Source organism: Choloepus didactylus, chromosome 17 (genome assembly GCF_015220235.1).
Source record: "Choloepus didactylus isolate mChoDid1 chromosome 17, mChoDid1.pri, whole genome shotgun sequence".
In the NCBI taxonomy this organism is placed as follows: domain Eukaryota; kingdom Metazoa; phylum Chordata; class Mammalia; order Pilosa; family Megalonychidae; genus Choloepus; species Choloepus didactylus.
Window position 1 is genome coordinate 76,040,642 of NC_051323.1, and position 17,681 is coordinate 76,058,322.

The 17,681-nt window shown below is 52.4% G+C and overlaps 1 protein-coding gene across 1 annotated transcript; it reads left to right on the top strand.

Moving 5' to 3' along the window:
• The first annotated feature begins 80 nt into the window (after positions 1–80).
• On the top strand, positions 81–15,193 carry ZNF514 (zinc finger protein 514). The gene is made up of 9 exons (XM_037806646.1): positions 81–112; positions 394–555; positions 3,640–4,495; positions 4,578–4,693; positions 5,026–5,126; positions 6,338–6,426; positions 10,854–10,980; positions 11,296–11,391; positions 13,376–15,193. Exons 1-9 carry the CDS (start codon positions 81–83, stop codon positions 14,368–14,370), a joined length of 2,574 nt encoding a protein of 857 aa, XP_037662574.1. The 3' UTR covers positions 14,371–15,193.
• Positions 15,194–17,681: the final 2,488 nt, after the last annotated feature.

Sequence of the window (17,681 nt, forward strand, 5' to 3'; positions counted from 1 at the left end):
GTGTCCGCGCGCCCAATCAAATGCCTTGCTTTTGCGTGGACTCCATTTCCCAGAACTCTCAGCTGCCAGGGAGCGTTAATATGACGTCTGAGGATCTGCGCAAGCGCACGCCGTAGAAAAGAACTGGCGGTGCTGGGCGGGGCTGCGGACTCTCTCGGGTGCCCTGGGGTCTTGAGGGACCCGTGGGAGGGAGAGTCGTCCGTGAGGGATGTGTCTCCTAGCCTTGGCCGTCACCGCCTGGGAGGACCGAGAACAACCTCGAGGCCCCGTACTCCCCGCGCTCGGAAGGGGCTTCTTTCGGCTTCAGTATGTCCGCTTGCAGGAATTCGGTTCTGAAATTTGGGCCGAAGCAGCTGCGGCCTGAGGCAGGGTCTGTGCACACGTTTGCGCCAGAAGAAGATCCCGGGATACTCCCCGCAGTTTGAGTGCACACAGCCAGCCTGCCTTGGTGCCGCTGGACGGCCCGGGCGGGAGACGTCGCGGGGCTTCTCAGCCTCGGTTGCTGGATCACCTGAAGCGCTTTAGAAATTCTGATGCCTGGGGCCACGCTGAGGGGTGAGCGCTTGCAAAGATCCGCAGGTGATTCTAACGCACTGCTAAAGCTGAGCACCACTGAACTAGATCTCCAGGAAAGCCTGGGGAGTACACAACGAATATGACAAAATTCTACTTCAGGAGCAAGTCTGCACTTGTATTCAAAAAACTTAAATTGCCTACTAATAGGCCAAGTACTGTTAACAAACATGAAAAGACAGTTGCTGCCTCAAGCTTACTCAGTCCAATGGAAAAATCAGAATGTCAAAAGTATTACGACAAAATGCAGTTTGTTCTATAATCACGTCACATCCAAAACACTATGGGATTACAGAGAAGGAAACTTAACTATGGCTGGGGAGAAGGGAAAAGGCTTCCTTTAGCTAATACACTTGAGGAAGAAGTAATTACTTAAGAAAGAAAAGGGAAATCTAGGCAGAGAGAATAGCAGATGCAAAGGTACAGACTAGACGATAAAAGTGACAAGTTAGTAACAAGACAAGTGGCTGGTGATGGGGTTTAGGGGCTGATAATGTACCTTGGGGCCAGATTGTGGCAGATTTTGTGCTGTACCAAGGGATTTGGATATTCCTGGAAGATTCGGACCTGATTAAGATCCTGACATCCAAGATGTGATTTTATTTTCTTGCTGTTCCCTTCTGTGTGGTGGTTTTTAGTTTTTATTTAGTTTTATACTGAGTGGAAATTTTGGGGTCCTAGATGGTTTCTTTTCTAGAATTCTCCACCCTTGGGTAGGCCCTAGGCTTTATCTCTGTACTTGGGGCCCTATGTAGCTGTCAAAGTAGAAGCTTAAGTTCTCCAGGGTTTAGCAGGGTAAAAGTCACTTACCTCTCAGGTTAAATTTTTTTTTTTTTTTTTTTTTTTTTGCTGATTCTTCACTTTTGTGCCTGATCACCAATGTGTTTATAAAGACATTTTATATTTTTCCAGTATTTTTAGTTTTTCCATTAGGATTATTCAGGGCATCTAATCCATTATGTTGCTGAAACGATCAAGAGAATTTTAGCTGACTTTCCCAAAAGAGTTAGGAAGGGCATATGAATGCTAAGCAGCCGGGAAACAACAGCCGTCCACCTTGCTTAGAATAAAACAGTTACTACCTGGGCCCACCAGTGTGCGGACTCTGCCCACTGCGGGAAGTTATGGCTGTCTGCCACTGCATAGCAAACCACACCAAGCTTGGTGGCTTAAAACAACAACCATTCTATTATGCTAACAGATTCTGTGGGTTAGGAATTAGGGCATAGTGGGGATGATGGCTTGTCTCTGCTTCGGGAAATTGGACCCTCAGTTGAGAGGATGGAAGTGGCTCTCAAAGGCTGGGCTGGCTCAGCCAGTTCTGTTGATCGGAGTGCCTACGCATAGCCACTCCTCGTGGCTTGGACTTCCTTTCAGCATGCTGGCCCCAGGGTAACCAGACTTCATACATGACAACTCCAGGCTCCAAGAGTGAGTATTCTGTGAACAAAGCAGAAGCTGCATGGCCTTTTACGACCTGGCCTCGAAAATCACATGGTGTCACTTCTGCCATCCCTTATGGGTTAAAGTGGTCACCGGCTTGCCCAGATTCAAGGGGAGGGGCCACAGAGTCCATCTCTCAAAGGGAGTCTGTCAAAGGATCTGAGGCCATTTTTTAAAAACCGCCTTCATGTTATATGTGTGTGTTTCTCTGGGAGAGATGTTGGGGGTGGAGTGTAGAAAGAGAAGGGTCAATTGTAATCAGAGGCTCTGCCCATGGCTTTGCAGTGCCCCTGTTGGAGCGAATACATTAGCTACGCTGTGCTGTTGTTTTGCTTCGTATCTTGTCGCCTCCTGCCCGGCTGCCTGTTCTGTCTCCACTCTCTGCTCCTCCCCGGTCTTCTCTCTCAGAGCTTCTTTCTCTGCTGAGGCTGCTGCCTGACCTCCATGTCCAGATTTACAATCTCTCTCTCTCAGAAGAAAGCCTCTTGCCCCTATATCCTGTGGCCTTCTTAGAGGTGGCATCCTAGCAGAATGGCCTGGGCCCTTAGTGATAAGTGTTTTCAGTTTTGTCACTCAGTCTTTGGGGGAGGGGATGCTTGGTCCCCAAGAAAAGGGGTTTGGGTTCTTAGAGATTCTTAGTGGTTGTGGTAGATTATGTACCCCAGAAGAAAAATCTGCATTCCTGTGGGTGAGAACCCATTGATTTGACTTACAAAGGAGCAGTAAAAGGAAATTTTAGGAGGTGATGGGGAATGTTTCAGGCTGGTGGGGACTTGAATGCCCCTAATAGTACTTTTGGATCAAATGGCACAGTACAGCACTCTGAGGGGGGAAGCTATTGATTTCCTCTCCTGACTCTGCAATGAGCACTGTTACCAGGGCCCTGGATCAAGGTCTGTCCCCAAAGACCGCATTTAAGAGTTGGCAACTTCAGACCCTGTAGCAGAACAAGGGAAAGGTATCAGGGACGGCAGTGGTCCTCAAGTTCATCTGAAGCAGTTCCGCCTCTACCTAGTTATGCTGTGCCATCAACGAGATGGAACTCTTTCCTGTGTGTCCATTCCCTCACGTTCTTAGCTCCAGGGTACACAGATGGGAACAGAACCCCCCGTGCCAGCTGCGGTCCCCGGCGGCCCTCCCGCTTCAGAAGGTGGGGGCTTGCTTGCTGGGCGCCGGGTCCTCTGTGCCCTCCTGGGCAGTTAGACTGTAAGTGCTGGCAGAAAAGTAAGTAACAAGGAGAACGGCCTTTTTGCCCTGATTTAGGGTGATTTGTTTCTGAACCCCCAAATAGGGTTGATACACCGTCCTCTGAGCCCTCACTAGTCTCCCCTCTCTGACTGAGGACCGCCCCTAGAGAAACACCGTTTTAGTACTCTCCTTTCTCCTTTTCTTTCGGGTCCTAAATGATCATCGTTGCGGGGGCAGGAGAAGCCCAAACTCCTTCTCCCTTGTTCTCCACCACCCTCGGCTGAACCCGAAGCTGGGGCAGTGGGGAAGTGGTGCCTGGCAGTGAGCCATCAGTGTCTCCCGGGCACGAGGGAAGAAATACACGCGCCCGGAGAGTCTCCTGCTGGGCGGATCCAAGGGAGGGCACGGGCTTCCGCGTGTGTAACCGATTTCCAGTGGTCATTGGTGGACAGCCCCAAGCTGGGCTCTCGAGCCGCCCACAGGCTGCTCTGCGAGGAGGGAGCTGCTCCCAGTTTCCAGCCCGTGGGGACAGCGCGATCAAGTCCCCGAGTCCAGCCGCTCGCGGCCGCCCCCCGCGGCTCCCCGGGCCAGAAGCACCGCCCCCGAGCTCCGCCCCCAGAGCACCGCCCCGAGCTCCGCCCCAGAGCACCGCCCAGAGCACCGCCCCGAGCTCCGCCCCCAGAGCACCGCCCCCAGAGCACCGCCCCGAGCTCCGCCCCAGAGCACCTCCCCGAGCACCGCCCCCAGAGCTCCGCCCCAGAGCTCCGCCCCCAGAGCACCGCCCCCGAGCCCCCGGCAGCACCGCCCCGAGCTCCGCCTCCAGAGCACCGCCCCGAGCTCCGCCCCAGAGCACCGCCCCGAGCACCGCCCCGAGCTCCGCCCCCAGAGCACCGCCCCCAGAGCACCGCCCCGAGCTCCGCCCCAGAGCACCTCCCCGAGCACCGCCCCCAGAGCTCCGCCCCAGAGCTCCGCCCCCAGAGCACCGCCCCGAGCTCCGCCCCCAGAGCACCGCCCCGAGCTCCGCCTCCAGAGCACCGCCCCGAGCTCCGCCCCAGAGCACCGCCCCGAGCACCGCCCCGAGCTCCGCCCTGAGCTCCGCCCCCAGAGCACCGCCCCGAGCTCCGCACCCAGAGCACCGCCCCCGAGCCCCCGGCAGCACCGCCCCGAGCTCCGCCCCCAGAGCACCGCCCCCGAGCCCCCGGCAGCTCCGCCCCAGAGCCCCGTCCCAGAGCCCCCCGGCAGCACCGCCCTCGAGCTCCGCCCCCAGAGCACCTCCCCCGAGCCCCCGGCAGCACCGCCCCCGAGCTCCGCCCCCCGAGCCCCCCAGCAGCTCCGCCCTCCTAGCCCCGCCCCTCCCTGGCTCCGCCCCCTAGAGCCCCGCCCCTCCCGAGCCCCGCCCCCCGAGCGCCTTGAATGCCGGGCGCAGGCGCCGTGGGGGCCTCGGCCTCGCAGGCTCTGGCCTGGGCTCGGGGTCCTGGCTCTTCTCCCGGTGGGCTCGTCCGCCCGCGGCCGCCTGCGAGGGGCTGGGGAGGCCGGCAGCCGGGGGTGGTAGGGGCCGCGGGGGCCGGGCCAGCCCCTGTCCTGTCCCCGTGGGGCTCCGGCCCGAGTCCTGTCGCCGCGGGGGCGGAGCGCGCTGGGCGGCGCAGGGAGCAGGTGTGGGCGCGGCCGCGTCCCCTCGGGGCTGCTCGGCACGGCGGGTGGGGGCTGCGCGGACTCGGGGCCCCAGGGCCCGGTCCCGAGGAGAGGGGCCGCGGAGCGGGGCCGGGGGCGGTGGGAGGAGAGCCCCGCCCCGGGCCTGACACCCCGCCCCGCGCCCCGCAGGTGGCCCCAGCCGGCTCCCCACTCCCTGGACCCTCGGGAGGACCGCGGGGTCCGGCCGAAGGACGTCGCCCTTAGCCCAGCTATGGACTCCACAGCACCAGGTTTGGCTCTGGAGGGTGCAGGGGGCCAGAGGAGAAGGACCCTGGACGAGGCCAGGGAATGCCCGGAAGGGGCAGCGCCGGCAACTACTGACTTCCAGGCCCAGCACCGGAGACCGTGGCTTGGAGAGGGGACGCCACGTGTCGCAAACGCCGGAGGAGAGGGGAGAGCAGAGCTGCACCAGCAGAGCGGGCAGGGCTCCACGAGGGAGTGGGCCCCTGCCCGGGGTTAGAGGACACTGGGGCCACTGGGAGCCTTGTGGCCCGCGTCCGTTATGGCTTCCTTAAGTCTTCCAGCTCCACTCACCCAGAGTGCAAGGCCAGCTTGCATCAAGGGCTGGGTGGCCTGTGAAGCCCGCTCCTTGCTTGGGAGCAGGGCGGTCCCATGGCCCCGGAGGTTTTGAGCCCTCCCGTTCTAGGTTGATACCACCTGCCCTTCGCCGCTGGGGCTTGACTTTTCGTTTTCTGGTGCCTGCGCCTCCCACCCCGTTCCCCTCAGCCCTGGCTGACAGTGTGGTCCCCAGACCAGCATCAGGGGCCTGGCCTGGGGGTTCTTGAGAAATGCAGCATCTGGGGCCCTCCCCACTCCCATCCAGCCAGAGTCCGCCTTTTAACAGGATCCTCAGGAGCTCCTGTTCGTCAGAGTTTGGCCGGCCCACTCCCGTGCCTTTTTGCTTGCTTGGCTGTCAGCCTTACTACTTCTGAGTTGTGGCTGGGGTAGGTTTTTGTCCGTTTGTTTTTAAGGCTTTCAAAGCAGCCCGATGCACAGTCCTGTAGCAGAGAGGCGGGCTCCCAGCCCCTGCTTCTGAGCCCCAGCTCCGCATGGGCCGTGCGGGGGGGCTTCTCAGGCCTTCTTCCCTGCAGAGTCACGGGCCCGCAGCCTTGCCCTGGGCCCTCTCCCTGGAGCTGTTCACCTGTCTATAGCCCCCAGCTAGGGGACAGGTTCCTGGAAGGTCTTCCCTGTGTACGTGTGGACAGAAGGCCTCGTGGAGGACCCAGTGGAGTGCCACCTGTGGCGAGCCTATGGCCAGGTGGGGTCCTGGACAGCTGAGTGCCAGGCACGGGCAGGCTGGAGGCCACCTCTTGGCTCACTTCCACCCAGCTTTGTCCTCAGAACCAGGGAGGAAGCGCACGTAGGGGTCTCCAGCGTGGGGCGACTGGGAGCTGCAAACGCTGTAAGGTTGCCTCCCTGATGGCTCCTGTCACCTTCCCAGCTCTCCCTCCTCAGGACCCTACTCCTCCTCTGGAGACGGACCCAGGAGGAAAGGGGACAACCAGTTTATTCCCAAAAGCCAGGCCCCAGGTGAGTTGGGGTTTTCCTGATCTTCCCTCAAATGCCTGAATTATGGATATAGTTGCCTCCTTTTCCCTGGAGCCTCCTTGTTCCCCACAAGACTCAGTCCTTTCCTCTCCAGAGGCTGAGCTCACCACAGTGACAGTGGCCCCCCTGCCCCTTACCCACAGCCCTCTTTGCTCAGCCTGCACGTGCTCGCTGCCCCTTTGGGCCGACTTGGTTGATTTCTGGAATGGGCACTGTGATGAGTGCAAGGAACATGCCTAGCACTGGCCTTCAGGAGTGTCACGGGCCCAGCGAGGGGAGGACTCACACCCAGGGGGCAGCCAGCAGTTAGACTGGGGGTGCACAGAAGGCATGGTCCAGCCCGGCCTTTCCAGGAGGCCCGGCCTGTGCTGGGGACGCTCATGAGGGGAGCAGGGGTTCAGAGAATGGGCAGGAGAGGAGCCCTGGTTCAGATGTGACCTTCCTGGACGAGTGAGAGACTTGACTGCTCACTGACTGCGTGACCTTGGACGAGTCACCTAATCTGTCCGGGCGTTGGCTTTGCCTCGTTGTAAAATGAGGATGATTGTGACGATGAAAATAATAATAGCAGTTGTTTACAGGAACATACAAATATGCCAGGAACTATTCTGCACAATTTACGTATATTCACTCATTTAAAACATCCCCATAAAGCAGTTACTTTCACGATCCCCATTTTGAAGCACAGAGAAGCAAACCGTGGTCCCCGAGGCACAGAAAGAGAAATGAGTTGTCCGTGTTATCTAGCTAATGAGTAAGAAGCCCAGGCTCAGAGCCAACTGCCCGGCCCTGAGCTCCTAACCACTCGGGGACAGAACTGCATCCACACGGCGGAGTCCTCCAGTGAGTGGTATTTGCTTAATCCTTGTTGGTGCTGGATGTGATGGGGTGACGGGGACAACGGAGATGGGCTCCCGAGCAGGTGTGGGCCTAGCTCTTGTGGGCCTCATGTGGATGGAGAGCCAGCTGGAGGGTGCTGAAGGCCACCAGCCCAGAGATTCCTCGCATGCAAGACAGCGGTTTAGTAAGATTCTGACCTGATGGCAGATATTTACATTTAATTTTCTAGCCAAAAGGAATTCTCCCAAGCAGTTGAGTAATGAATGAGTTTAAATCTCCTGGGCTTGCACCCCGTTCAGAGGTACACCAGGGAGCGTGGGCTACAACCACAAAGGTTGGTTTCTGCTTCCGGTTACCTGCTGGTGGGGGGCCAGCTAATGCTGCTCCACTCCCCCTTCCCGTTGGAATTCGGGCTGAAGGATCAGCCTGCTCTGCTTGGCATGTGCTGTTTTCCTGGCAGAGGTTGAGAGCTGTGTCAGAACCGTGGTGTTTCATGGTGCTTTGTTTGCAAGGCTGCAGTAACAAAGGACCACAGGCAAGTTGGCTCAAGCAGCAAGAATGCATCCCCCCAGTTCTGGAAGCTGGAAGTCTGAAATCAAGGTGTCTGCAGGGCCACGTGCTCCCTGGAGTCTGTGGAGGCTGCTGACAGCTTGCTGCAGTCCCCGGCGTTCTGTGGCTTGTGGCTTCACTCAGTGTCTGCCCATTACATGGTCTCTCTCTCTCTGTGTGTGTCCAAATCCCCTCGCCTTGGCAGGACACCTGTCATATTGCTTTAAGGCCTACCGTGATCCAGTTTGGCCTCATGTTAACTCATCACACCTTCAGACCCTGTGTCCGCGTAGGATCGCGCTCATGAGGCTGGGCTTAGGCCTGGGGCACGGCGCAGTCCATAACACGTGGGGCAGTGGCCAGGCTTCTGCTCACAGCCGATTGGGCAACACAAGTCATGTGACCCAGCCGGTGCCAGGGAGGGGGAGGACACGCCTCCTGCAGGGCCGGGCAGCCGGAGGGGCCTGACTGTTTTAAACAGATAATTAATCTGTCCCGTCTGTTTTCTTACTCAAATGTGTTCGCTTCCCTCCTTCCTACACACAAAATCCCTCCCCGAGAGAGCATCCCAAAGCCCCTCCCCATCAGAGCACTGGGACAAAGTCCTGGATGGAGTGGGGGACCCCGCGTCATGTCTGGGTATTTTCTCCTCTGAATCCGGAGACCTGTGGACACAAAATACAAGTTACCTGAGCCCATATGTCCACCAGACAACGGATCAAGGGGGCAGGATAACCAGAGTGAGCCTCCTGTTCAGACGGGGCAGGTGTGGGGGGCCCACAGCCGCCGTGGTCCGTAACAGTTATGAAATCCCCCTGGTGGCTACTTGGGGGTCAGTTGACCTTGAGAGTGGGGAGGGTCTCTTGACTGTGCCCTGGGGTAGCTCCCTGTCCGGTGTTCTCCTGGGCTCTTGGCTCTGCTCTTGGGAAGCTCCTTCCTTTTGTAATATCCTCCTTGCTACAGATGAAGATGATGTTGGACATAAGCTCTTTGGAGAGAAAAGCAGCTTTTCCTCCTGCCTGAGTAGGTTGAGGCCCAAGAATTGATTCAGGCCATGCACGTTTCAGTGCAACCCTCAAAAACATAATTAGCTTTTTATGTATTTGCTTCCAGTCAGCTCCCCGCATCAATAGCAGAGTTCTTCCGGAAAAGACTTAATTGCAGAGCTTTTAGGGTTTCCTTGGGAAAGCCGTTCTCTTCAGTTCTCTTCGTCAGTCTGAGCAATTACTGGGAACCATCTGAGAATATTCAGAGGTTTAAACAAAAGGATTGATGGCCATATCCTGTGATTTGATTCATGCCATTAAGTTGTGTTTTCCCCATTCTTTCTCTTGCAGAAGACATCCTTTGTCTTCTCGATATCATCTTTGACCAACTGGGAATGAAATCTCCCAACCACTAAGTCCTGTAATTTCTGGGCACTGTTGCCCTTCATTTTTGGTTTGCAAACCAGCGAGCGAACCCTTTCTTGAGCTCATTTTTTTTCTTATAATACTTTGTCAAAAGTGGCCAGTAACAACCAATTCACGCTATTAATCCTGTGTTTCCAGCTCTTCTGATAACATCATGAGCTCGTGTTTACATAGCTCATCTTTCAAGTCACAGCAAGCAGCCACTGGACCCAGCAGGTCACCGCCCGGTGACACGCCTTGCCGTCTTTCAGGCCTCGATACGTTTCTTCGCTGCCTGGCCCTGAAGCCAAAACCATATATTTTAGGCTTTTTGTTGTGACGCAACCCTCTTTGAATACTAGGTTTTTAATGAGTCAATTTAGGGTAGTTACGATGTGGTCACAAGCAACAGTGAACTGGCAGAAACTGAAAGCATTAAAGGTTCCCTTCTTGCCCGCATTATTTGTCAGCTGTGGCTCTGTCTTCACACTGCCCTGCTCGAGGCAGAGGGGAAGGAGCAGCTGTAGAGCCTCCGGGCTCCAAACGCGTTTGCTCGGGTGTAGCTCTCATCACTGCCTTCATGTTTCACTTGTGATTGGAGATTATGTGGCCACACCTGGGTGAGTGGAGCAGAAAGCCTCGTTCTGCAGGGAAGGCCAGTGAATGCTTGGAACAAATAACATGTTCTATCACGAGAGGTTGCCGTAGTAGTGAGTTTTCCATATTCAATTATTTTGGACTGACTTTACGTTAAGGTCAAATTGTTACTTTGACTTATTCTATCAATTCATTATTGTCTAAATGGGATTTAATTCTTAAATACTTTGGGGGGGAAGTAATAGGAGTTTATACTACTTTGCCTTATTCTGCCTTTTAGTTCATGCTATATGGATCGCCGTGCAAAGTCATGGAGGTGTTCTAGTTCCGGCTTTGGAGGGCACTGGGTTTTTCTGGCTGGGACTCGGAGTGGTTGGACCTGGGTCCTGGGTCTCATTTTCAGCTGGGCAGACTCAGAAACTGTTAAAATGGTTAGGCTTTTGGGGAAAAGAGTCATGCTAATCAAACTCACAAAAGATTTATTGATATATTGCAAGGCCATTTGATTTACTTCCACTGAACTGTGTGCTGGCAGGCAGGTATGGGGATAAATTATTTTAAGTCCATTATTTGATTCAGCCTTAGTAAAAATTATCATTAAAATCATAAGTATTTAATTAGAAGGCTACTGATGCAAGTGCTTTTGAGAATGCAGAGTGTATTAGTGTTAATTCTAATTGGTTCTAATCGAGTGCAACTGAGTCGGGAGTAAATCCTCTTAATAATTGAGGAAATAGGATCCCGATTTTATCGTCTCCCTGACCTAAGCAGGACACCTCGGCAGGCCTGAGTCTCCTGAGACCCTGATTCTATTTCCAAGCAGCTCGCTGTTGGTGGGGAGCACCGGGTGGGACCCTGAGTGTTATGGGTGATAGAAACCCTGTAGCAACCTAAACTGTTTCTGAGGTGACAAAAAACAGCAGTGTCTGGGCATTGAGGACCCAGGATCCATTCTAGGGGACCCCTAATTCTCTGCTCCCCAGGCTCAGGTGAGCACGCTCCCTGAGGGTGCAGGCCTGGCTTCTGTTTTAGGACCCAATGACGTTCAAGGATGTGGCTGTGGAATTCACGCAGGCAGAGTGGGGGCAGCTGGGCCCCGCTCAGAAGAACCTGTACAGGGAGGTGATGCTGGAGAACTTCCGGAACCTGACTTCCCTGGGTAAGCCCGGCTCCCCCACAGCTCCCAGCCTGCTGGTCGGACCATGTTCACTTCCTTGTGCTTTGAAAGCTGGGTGCTTCTGAGTCTGTTGGCTGGGTGTCAGCCTGGAGTTCAGGAATCTTCTTTTCCTAGGAGAAGTCCTTTCTTTACGGAGTTGGAATGGGAAGTAACCTGATTTCGCCCTGCCTGTGGGGGGAGTGGGCTCTCCTTACCCTGCTCTTCATAGTCCAATAATGTTTTCACCCTGAGGACCAAGGGCCAAAGCCTTGGCCTCCAGCTCATACAGCCACAGTCCTGTATTTTCTCTACTATCAGGGCTTCCAGTGTCCAAACCGCCTGTGATCTGCCAGTTGGAAGAAGGAGAAGAGCCCTGCATGTTGAAGAGAGAGTCTGCCACAGGATCCCACTCAGGTGAGCAAGCAAGGGCCCCCTGCAGCACTGCATGGAATAAGGCCCAGCTGGGCTACAGGCAAGAACAGACAGCAGCTATCGGGAAGATCAAGGGACCCACAAACTTGGTTAAGCAGAGCCTCGAGGAGGGGTCCCAGGGACAAGGATTATACTTGCCAGCTGTTGAAGGCATCTTTGCAAGACCTTTTGTTCCTAGGTGACCTGAGAGCACCTGATAGGCTCTGCCCCACTGAGCAGAATTCTGGGCTCAAAGCTCTCCTGGCCAACATGGGTAGCCCAGGAGGTGGGCAATGGCCTGTGCCAGGCATGTCCACCTCTGAGGCAGAATCATAGCCTCAGGCCAGCATGTAAGTTCAGGATGGCCATACTCTAATCCTGAGAGCATAGCCTGGGCCTCATCCTAGGGTCCCAGAGAGGGAAGACACTGACCTCCTCTGTACTGGAACTTTCTTGATCTTTTATCCTTCCAAAAGGAGAGCAAGGGTCTGGTGTGTGGATCTAGTAGCATGGTCAGTGTCTCTGTTTACAGTGGGCCGCAAACATGCCTGTGCCCCAGAACCTCCGGGGGAGCTGCTTAAACATTCAGATTCCCAGGAGCTGCCCAAACCTATTGACTCACATCTCTGAAGACTGGCCCCCAGGACCCCTAGTTAGTTAGGCACTGCCAATGATTTCCCTTCTCATTATCATTACAATTATTATTATTGAGCTAATTTTCCATTGCTGCGAAAATGAATTACCGTTAAAACAAATTAATGGCTCACAGTTCTGTAGGTCAGATGCCCAACACAGGCATCACACAGTTAAAATCAACATGTCCACAGGTCTGTGTTCATTTCTGGGGTTTCTTGGGGAGAACCCTTTTCCTGATCATTTGGGTTGTTAGCAGAATTCATTTCCTTGTGATTTTAAAACTGAGATCCCTGTTTGCTTGCTGGCTGTGAGCTGAGGGAGTTCCCAGCTTCTAGAGGCTGCCGCATTCCTTGGCTCATGGTCCCCTTCCTCTGCCTTCAAAGCTAGCAATAGAGGATCAGGTCCTCCTGACTGCGTCTCTCCAGGCCAGCAAGGGTTCTTGGCCTTAAGAACTCACGTGATTAGATTGGGCCCACCTGGAATATTCAGGATAATCTCTCCAAAGTTGCTTTTGCCACGTAGGGGACATATTTGCAGGTTTTTGCAATTGGGTTGGCATTATTCTGCCTACCACAGGTCTACACAGTAATATAATACAGTTATATATGGCATGGTTGGAAGTGTTGAGGGAGGACTTTGTGAAGGGCATGAGCTTGTCCCTGAACGATGAGCAAAGTGTTAGGGAAAGAAGGAGTGGGGAGAAGGAGAGTGTGGATATGTGGGACACAGCCAGTTTAACTGTGGGAAAGGCACTTGCTGAAGAGGAGGAAAGCACACTGGGTAAGTATGGTGGGGCCAGAGTGGGAGATTCCGGCACTATCCTGTAGGCACCAGAGAACCTTTGGAGGATTAAGAGCTGGGGAAAATCACAAGGAAGTGGAGATTTCAAGAAGATGAAAGTGATGCGGGTTTTCAGGAGATACTGGAAGTAGGAGGACTGATAGGCATCTGTTACTATCATCTAGGCCTGAGGAGACTAGTGAGGATTTAGAGTCTCTTCCCAGGTGATTAATAATCCTACACTTCATCTGTTTCTCTTTGCCCCTGTCACTTATACTTCATCTGTTTTTCATGTCACCCCTTCCTACCCTCCTCTCATCTTGACAGTCTTTGGACTTACCTTGTGTACTGGCATGCAAACAGTTTTCTTGGGCTTCCTAATCTCCATTCATCGCTTCATCATTTATTCTTGACACGTCCAAAACCTTCTTCAGACATAAAGCCATTCTTGAAAAAGCTACACACTCCTTTCAGATATTATTGTAAAACTATCTTACATCCATTACAGAACTTTACTTCCTCCTGGGACAGAGAACAGATAATTCTAGAATTTTTTTTTTTTTTTCCTCAGACTGGGAGAGAAGGCCTAAAGCCAAGGAATCAATGCCAAGTCAGGGAATTTCCAAAGAAGAATTATTCCAGGCAGCATCGGTGGAAAAACACATTAGAGTTGAGCTCTGGTCCTCCAAACTGAAATCACCCTCTGGTTATGATGACCAGTTAGAGATGCATCAGAAGAAACAGGAGGAACATCTGAAAGAAGTGTCTGTCATTCAGAAATCTACTCTCACCCTTAGAAGAGATCATGAATGGAGTGAATTTGGGAGAAGTTTAGGCTTAAGATCTGTCCTTGTTAACCAGCACGGTGTTCCCATGGGAGAAGGAGTCTGTAGATATGATACAGAATTCAGACAGACTTCAGGGAGAAATAACTCCCAGAGAATTCATTCAGGGAAGAAATCTTGTAAATGTAAAGAGTGTGGGAAATCCTTCCACTTCCAGTCAGAACTTAGGCGCCATCAGAGGTGTCACACTGGAGAAAAGCCCTATGAGTGCAGCGAATGCAGAAGAGCCTTTGGTCATATCTCATCCCTTATTAAACATCAGAGAACTCACACCGGAGAAAAGCCCTATGAGTGCAGCGAGTGTGGGAGAGCCTTCAGCCAGAGTTCATCTCTCGTCCTACATTACAGATTTCACACTGGAGAGAGACCCTACAAATGTGACGAGTGTGGGAGAGCCTTCGGTCACACTTCATCTCTCATTAAACATCAGAGAACTCACACTGGAGAAAAGCCCTATGAATGCAGGGAATGTGGGAGAGCCTTCAGCCAGAGTTCATCTCTCATCGTACATTACAGATTTCACACTGGAGAGAAACCCTACGAGTGCAATAAATGTGGGAGAGCCTTCAGCCAGAGTTCATCTCTCACTCAACATTACAGATTTCACACTGGAGAGAAACCCTACAAATGTAATGGATGTGGAAGAGCCTTTGCTCATACTGCATCCCTGATTAAACATCAGAAGAGTCACGCTGGAGAAAACACCCTGGGAATGCAATGAATGTAGGAAGGCTTTCAGCTGGAGAGCACACACCACCAAACATCAGAGAACCCATGATGGAGAGAAGTCCTATGAGTGCAGTAAATGTGGGAAGGCCTTCAGCCAGGGTTCATCCCTTATGAAGCATCAAAGAAGTCACTCTTGAGAAAAGTCCTAGGAGTGCAGTGAATGTGGGAGTGCCTTCAGTCAAACCTCCACAACTTTATAAACTTATAAACTCAGAGAACTCACCCTACTTGTTAGAAACCCTGGGAGTGTAATGCATGTGGGAAAACCTCTGGTGGCTGTTCTGCCCTTTTTGAACACCAGAGAATTTGTACTAGAGTGACTCTTTGAATTTGGTGAAACTGGGAAAACCCAGTTTTAGGCCTCAGCACATCCTGTGGCTTCACCTCAGAGAGAAACCTTGGGAGCTTATTGAATGTAAGGAGAGTTCCTTAAATCTTGAGATTCATGACACCAGAGCAGAAAGAGACCTGAGAAGTGATCTAGTATGGTGAGGGCCATTTTTCTAACTACACATGTGCTCTGCCTCCCCATCCTGTTACTGATGGGGGTGGAGGGTTACTGTATGGGTGACGAGAATGGAGGCTGAGGGAGGTGGACAGCTGCTAGTCATCTGGTCAACCGTATTTTTGAGCTATGGAAGCTGGTCATCAGAATGTGCCGTTCTCTAGGCTACCCACCCAACTGGGCTGTTCCTCTTTCTTTCTGGCTCACTGTGGGAAACTGAGCCTTCCATGCTGCCTGAGGCATATCTAGGGTGGTGGCTTAGAATGCTGAGCCACAGGCCTGCATAGAATGCCATGCAGGCCCGCCCTGTGGAGATGTATGTGTCTTGTGACTATGATGACGATATACACCTGATGCAAGTCTTGTGACTATGATGATGATGCTTCTGTAAACACCTGATGTAAATGCACCTGATGTACACATAGGTATCTGGTGGGCTTTCCCGAGCCCGAGGATCTTTAGCATATGCACGTGATCTGCTCTAATAAATAGCTGGAGCAACTCGGCATTATCATCCACTTAGCCCAAGGGGCCCCCTGCTCCCTGGATACTTAGCTTTGTGTCCGTGTCTCATTCCTGCGTCGCCCTGTCAGCAATAGTTCACAGCTGTGGTTGGGGATTGAGCGCCTGAAGGTCTTCCCCATATAACCCTCTTTGCACCTGTTTCTTTGTAATTCTCTTGGAGGCAATGGAGTAGTATGAGTTTGAGCAAAAAGCAGTTTTTATTAGATGAATGCTACTAGATTTGAAATTTTTGAAATGAAATAAAATAAATATTAAAATCACTAAAAATTGGGTATTATATATAAGAAAGTCAAAACCCCCAAAACATTATTTAAATGAAAGAGACCAGATACAAGAGACTGCATGTTGTATGATTCTGTTGATATGGAATGTCCAGCCAGACAAGCAAATCTTCAGATTTGTGGCTGGGGGTGGCAGATGTGGTGACAGAAAATGGCACAAGGAGTCCATTAGGGTAATGGAAAGGTTCTGAAACTGGCTCATTGGTGATGGTTGAACAATTTGGTAAATTTATTAAAAATTGAATTGTACAATGAATTTTATGGTATGTTAATTATGCATCAATAATTTTTTAAATCAAACATACATATATACCAACTATTGCTGAACTAATTTTCCTATCTTGTCTGTAACTTCAGGCAATCTGTGGTCTTTGGTGTCACTTTTTATTTTCTGTAGTAGTTATCCCCAAGCCTGGTGAGTCTCAGAACTTTGCCAGGCTCTTCCTTGAAATGCACATGATGTTGGCTCTGCAACTTGTGTGGGTAAGCTGAGACCAGGGGCTGCCATAGAACAGGGGTGTCTGGACGAGTAAGAATTCCCCTCTTAACTTGGACAGTCCTGAAAGTGGTTTAAGTTCAGGCGAGGAAGCTGTGTCTAGGATTCAGGGAACCAGTTCAAAGTGTGTCAATGAAGACAGACTGGATCTAGGGGTCCACGAGGTCAGACCAGGCCAAGGAGAGCAGGCAGGGAAGGTGTGCAGAAGGCATTGGGGTTTACAGTGGAGACAACTAGGTGACTGAAAGCAGGTTCCCATTCTAGGAACCTAAAAATCATTCAGGAATTTCTTTGCAGCAAGCCAAAGTTCTTGGGGGAAAGAAATAGCAAATACTTTACATTGTTAATAGCTAGTGTGCCCTGTCCTCCCTTTTCCCCAGCACCCTTCTCTAACACCCACCCAAGTTACTTTATACCTGGATGCTCACAACAGTTTTATAACTGGGCTTTGCCTAAAACCTGTCCCTTCCTCTTGTGTATCCCTGCTCGTTAACCTTTCTCATCAGTGTTCACCTAGTGCCCCCTCTCAAAAGCCTTCCTGCTGCCTCCAGGGTACATACCATTCCTGAGCTTGGCATTTTACACCCTCTGCAGTCTGCCCCAACTTCCTGCTGACTTACTGTGTTCCGGTTTGCTTCATCTCTTAGCTGAGCATCTCCAAGTGTCTGGGTCTGTGTCAGCTCTCAGCTCTCTCTCTCCCTGAGCTCTCTCAAGGACTCCAGTAAACTAATGAAGAACCACCTTTAATGGGTGGGGTCAGACCTCCATGGAAATCTAATCAAAAGGTCCTACCCACAAGTGGGTGGGTCACATCTCCATGGAAACAACCTAATCAAAAGGTCCCACCCACAATAGGTCTGCCCCCACGAGAGTGGATGAAAAGAACAGAGTCTTTTATGGGGTACATAACAGATCCAAACCAGCACACACAGCAACCTCTGTTTCAGACAAACGGGCTCACTTGCCATGCCCGAGATGTGCCTCTGCACCTCCAAACCTGCAAACCTGTCCCTGAGCTGCCCCGCTGGCCCGGGATGCCCTCTCCAACTACCTAAAGCCCACCATGCCCACTAGGACAAAAATGAGAACAACTAATAGTCCTTGTCAAAGGCCTCAGAACCAGGAACTCCAGTTACACAGCTCAGGCCAACAAACAAACAAACAACAACAACAACAAAAAAACAAATCCCATGGGCCATAAGTCTTAACCATAGGGAGCCAAGAAGTGCTTTCCTGAAGGCAGTGTGTAGTGCGTTCTACCATGCCGTTTTCATCCATCCAAGTACAGCTGGAAGTCGCGGTGTGGGCTCGGACGCCACCGTGGCCGGCCAGCAGGAAACCCTGAGCAACGTGACTGTCCCTTCACTGCTCGCACCGGTGAGCTGAGCCCAATGTGTGTGCCTTCTAGGACAGAGGTGATGCCTTTAACAGCTTCTGCCAGGCTCAGTGATGAGTTTCTTGCAGTGTTTTCATTTGTATGATTCTCAGAAATCCTG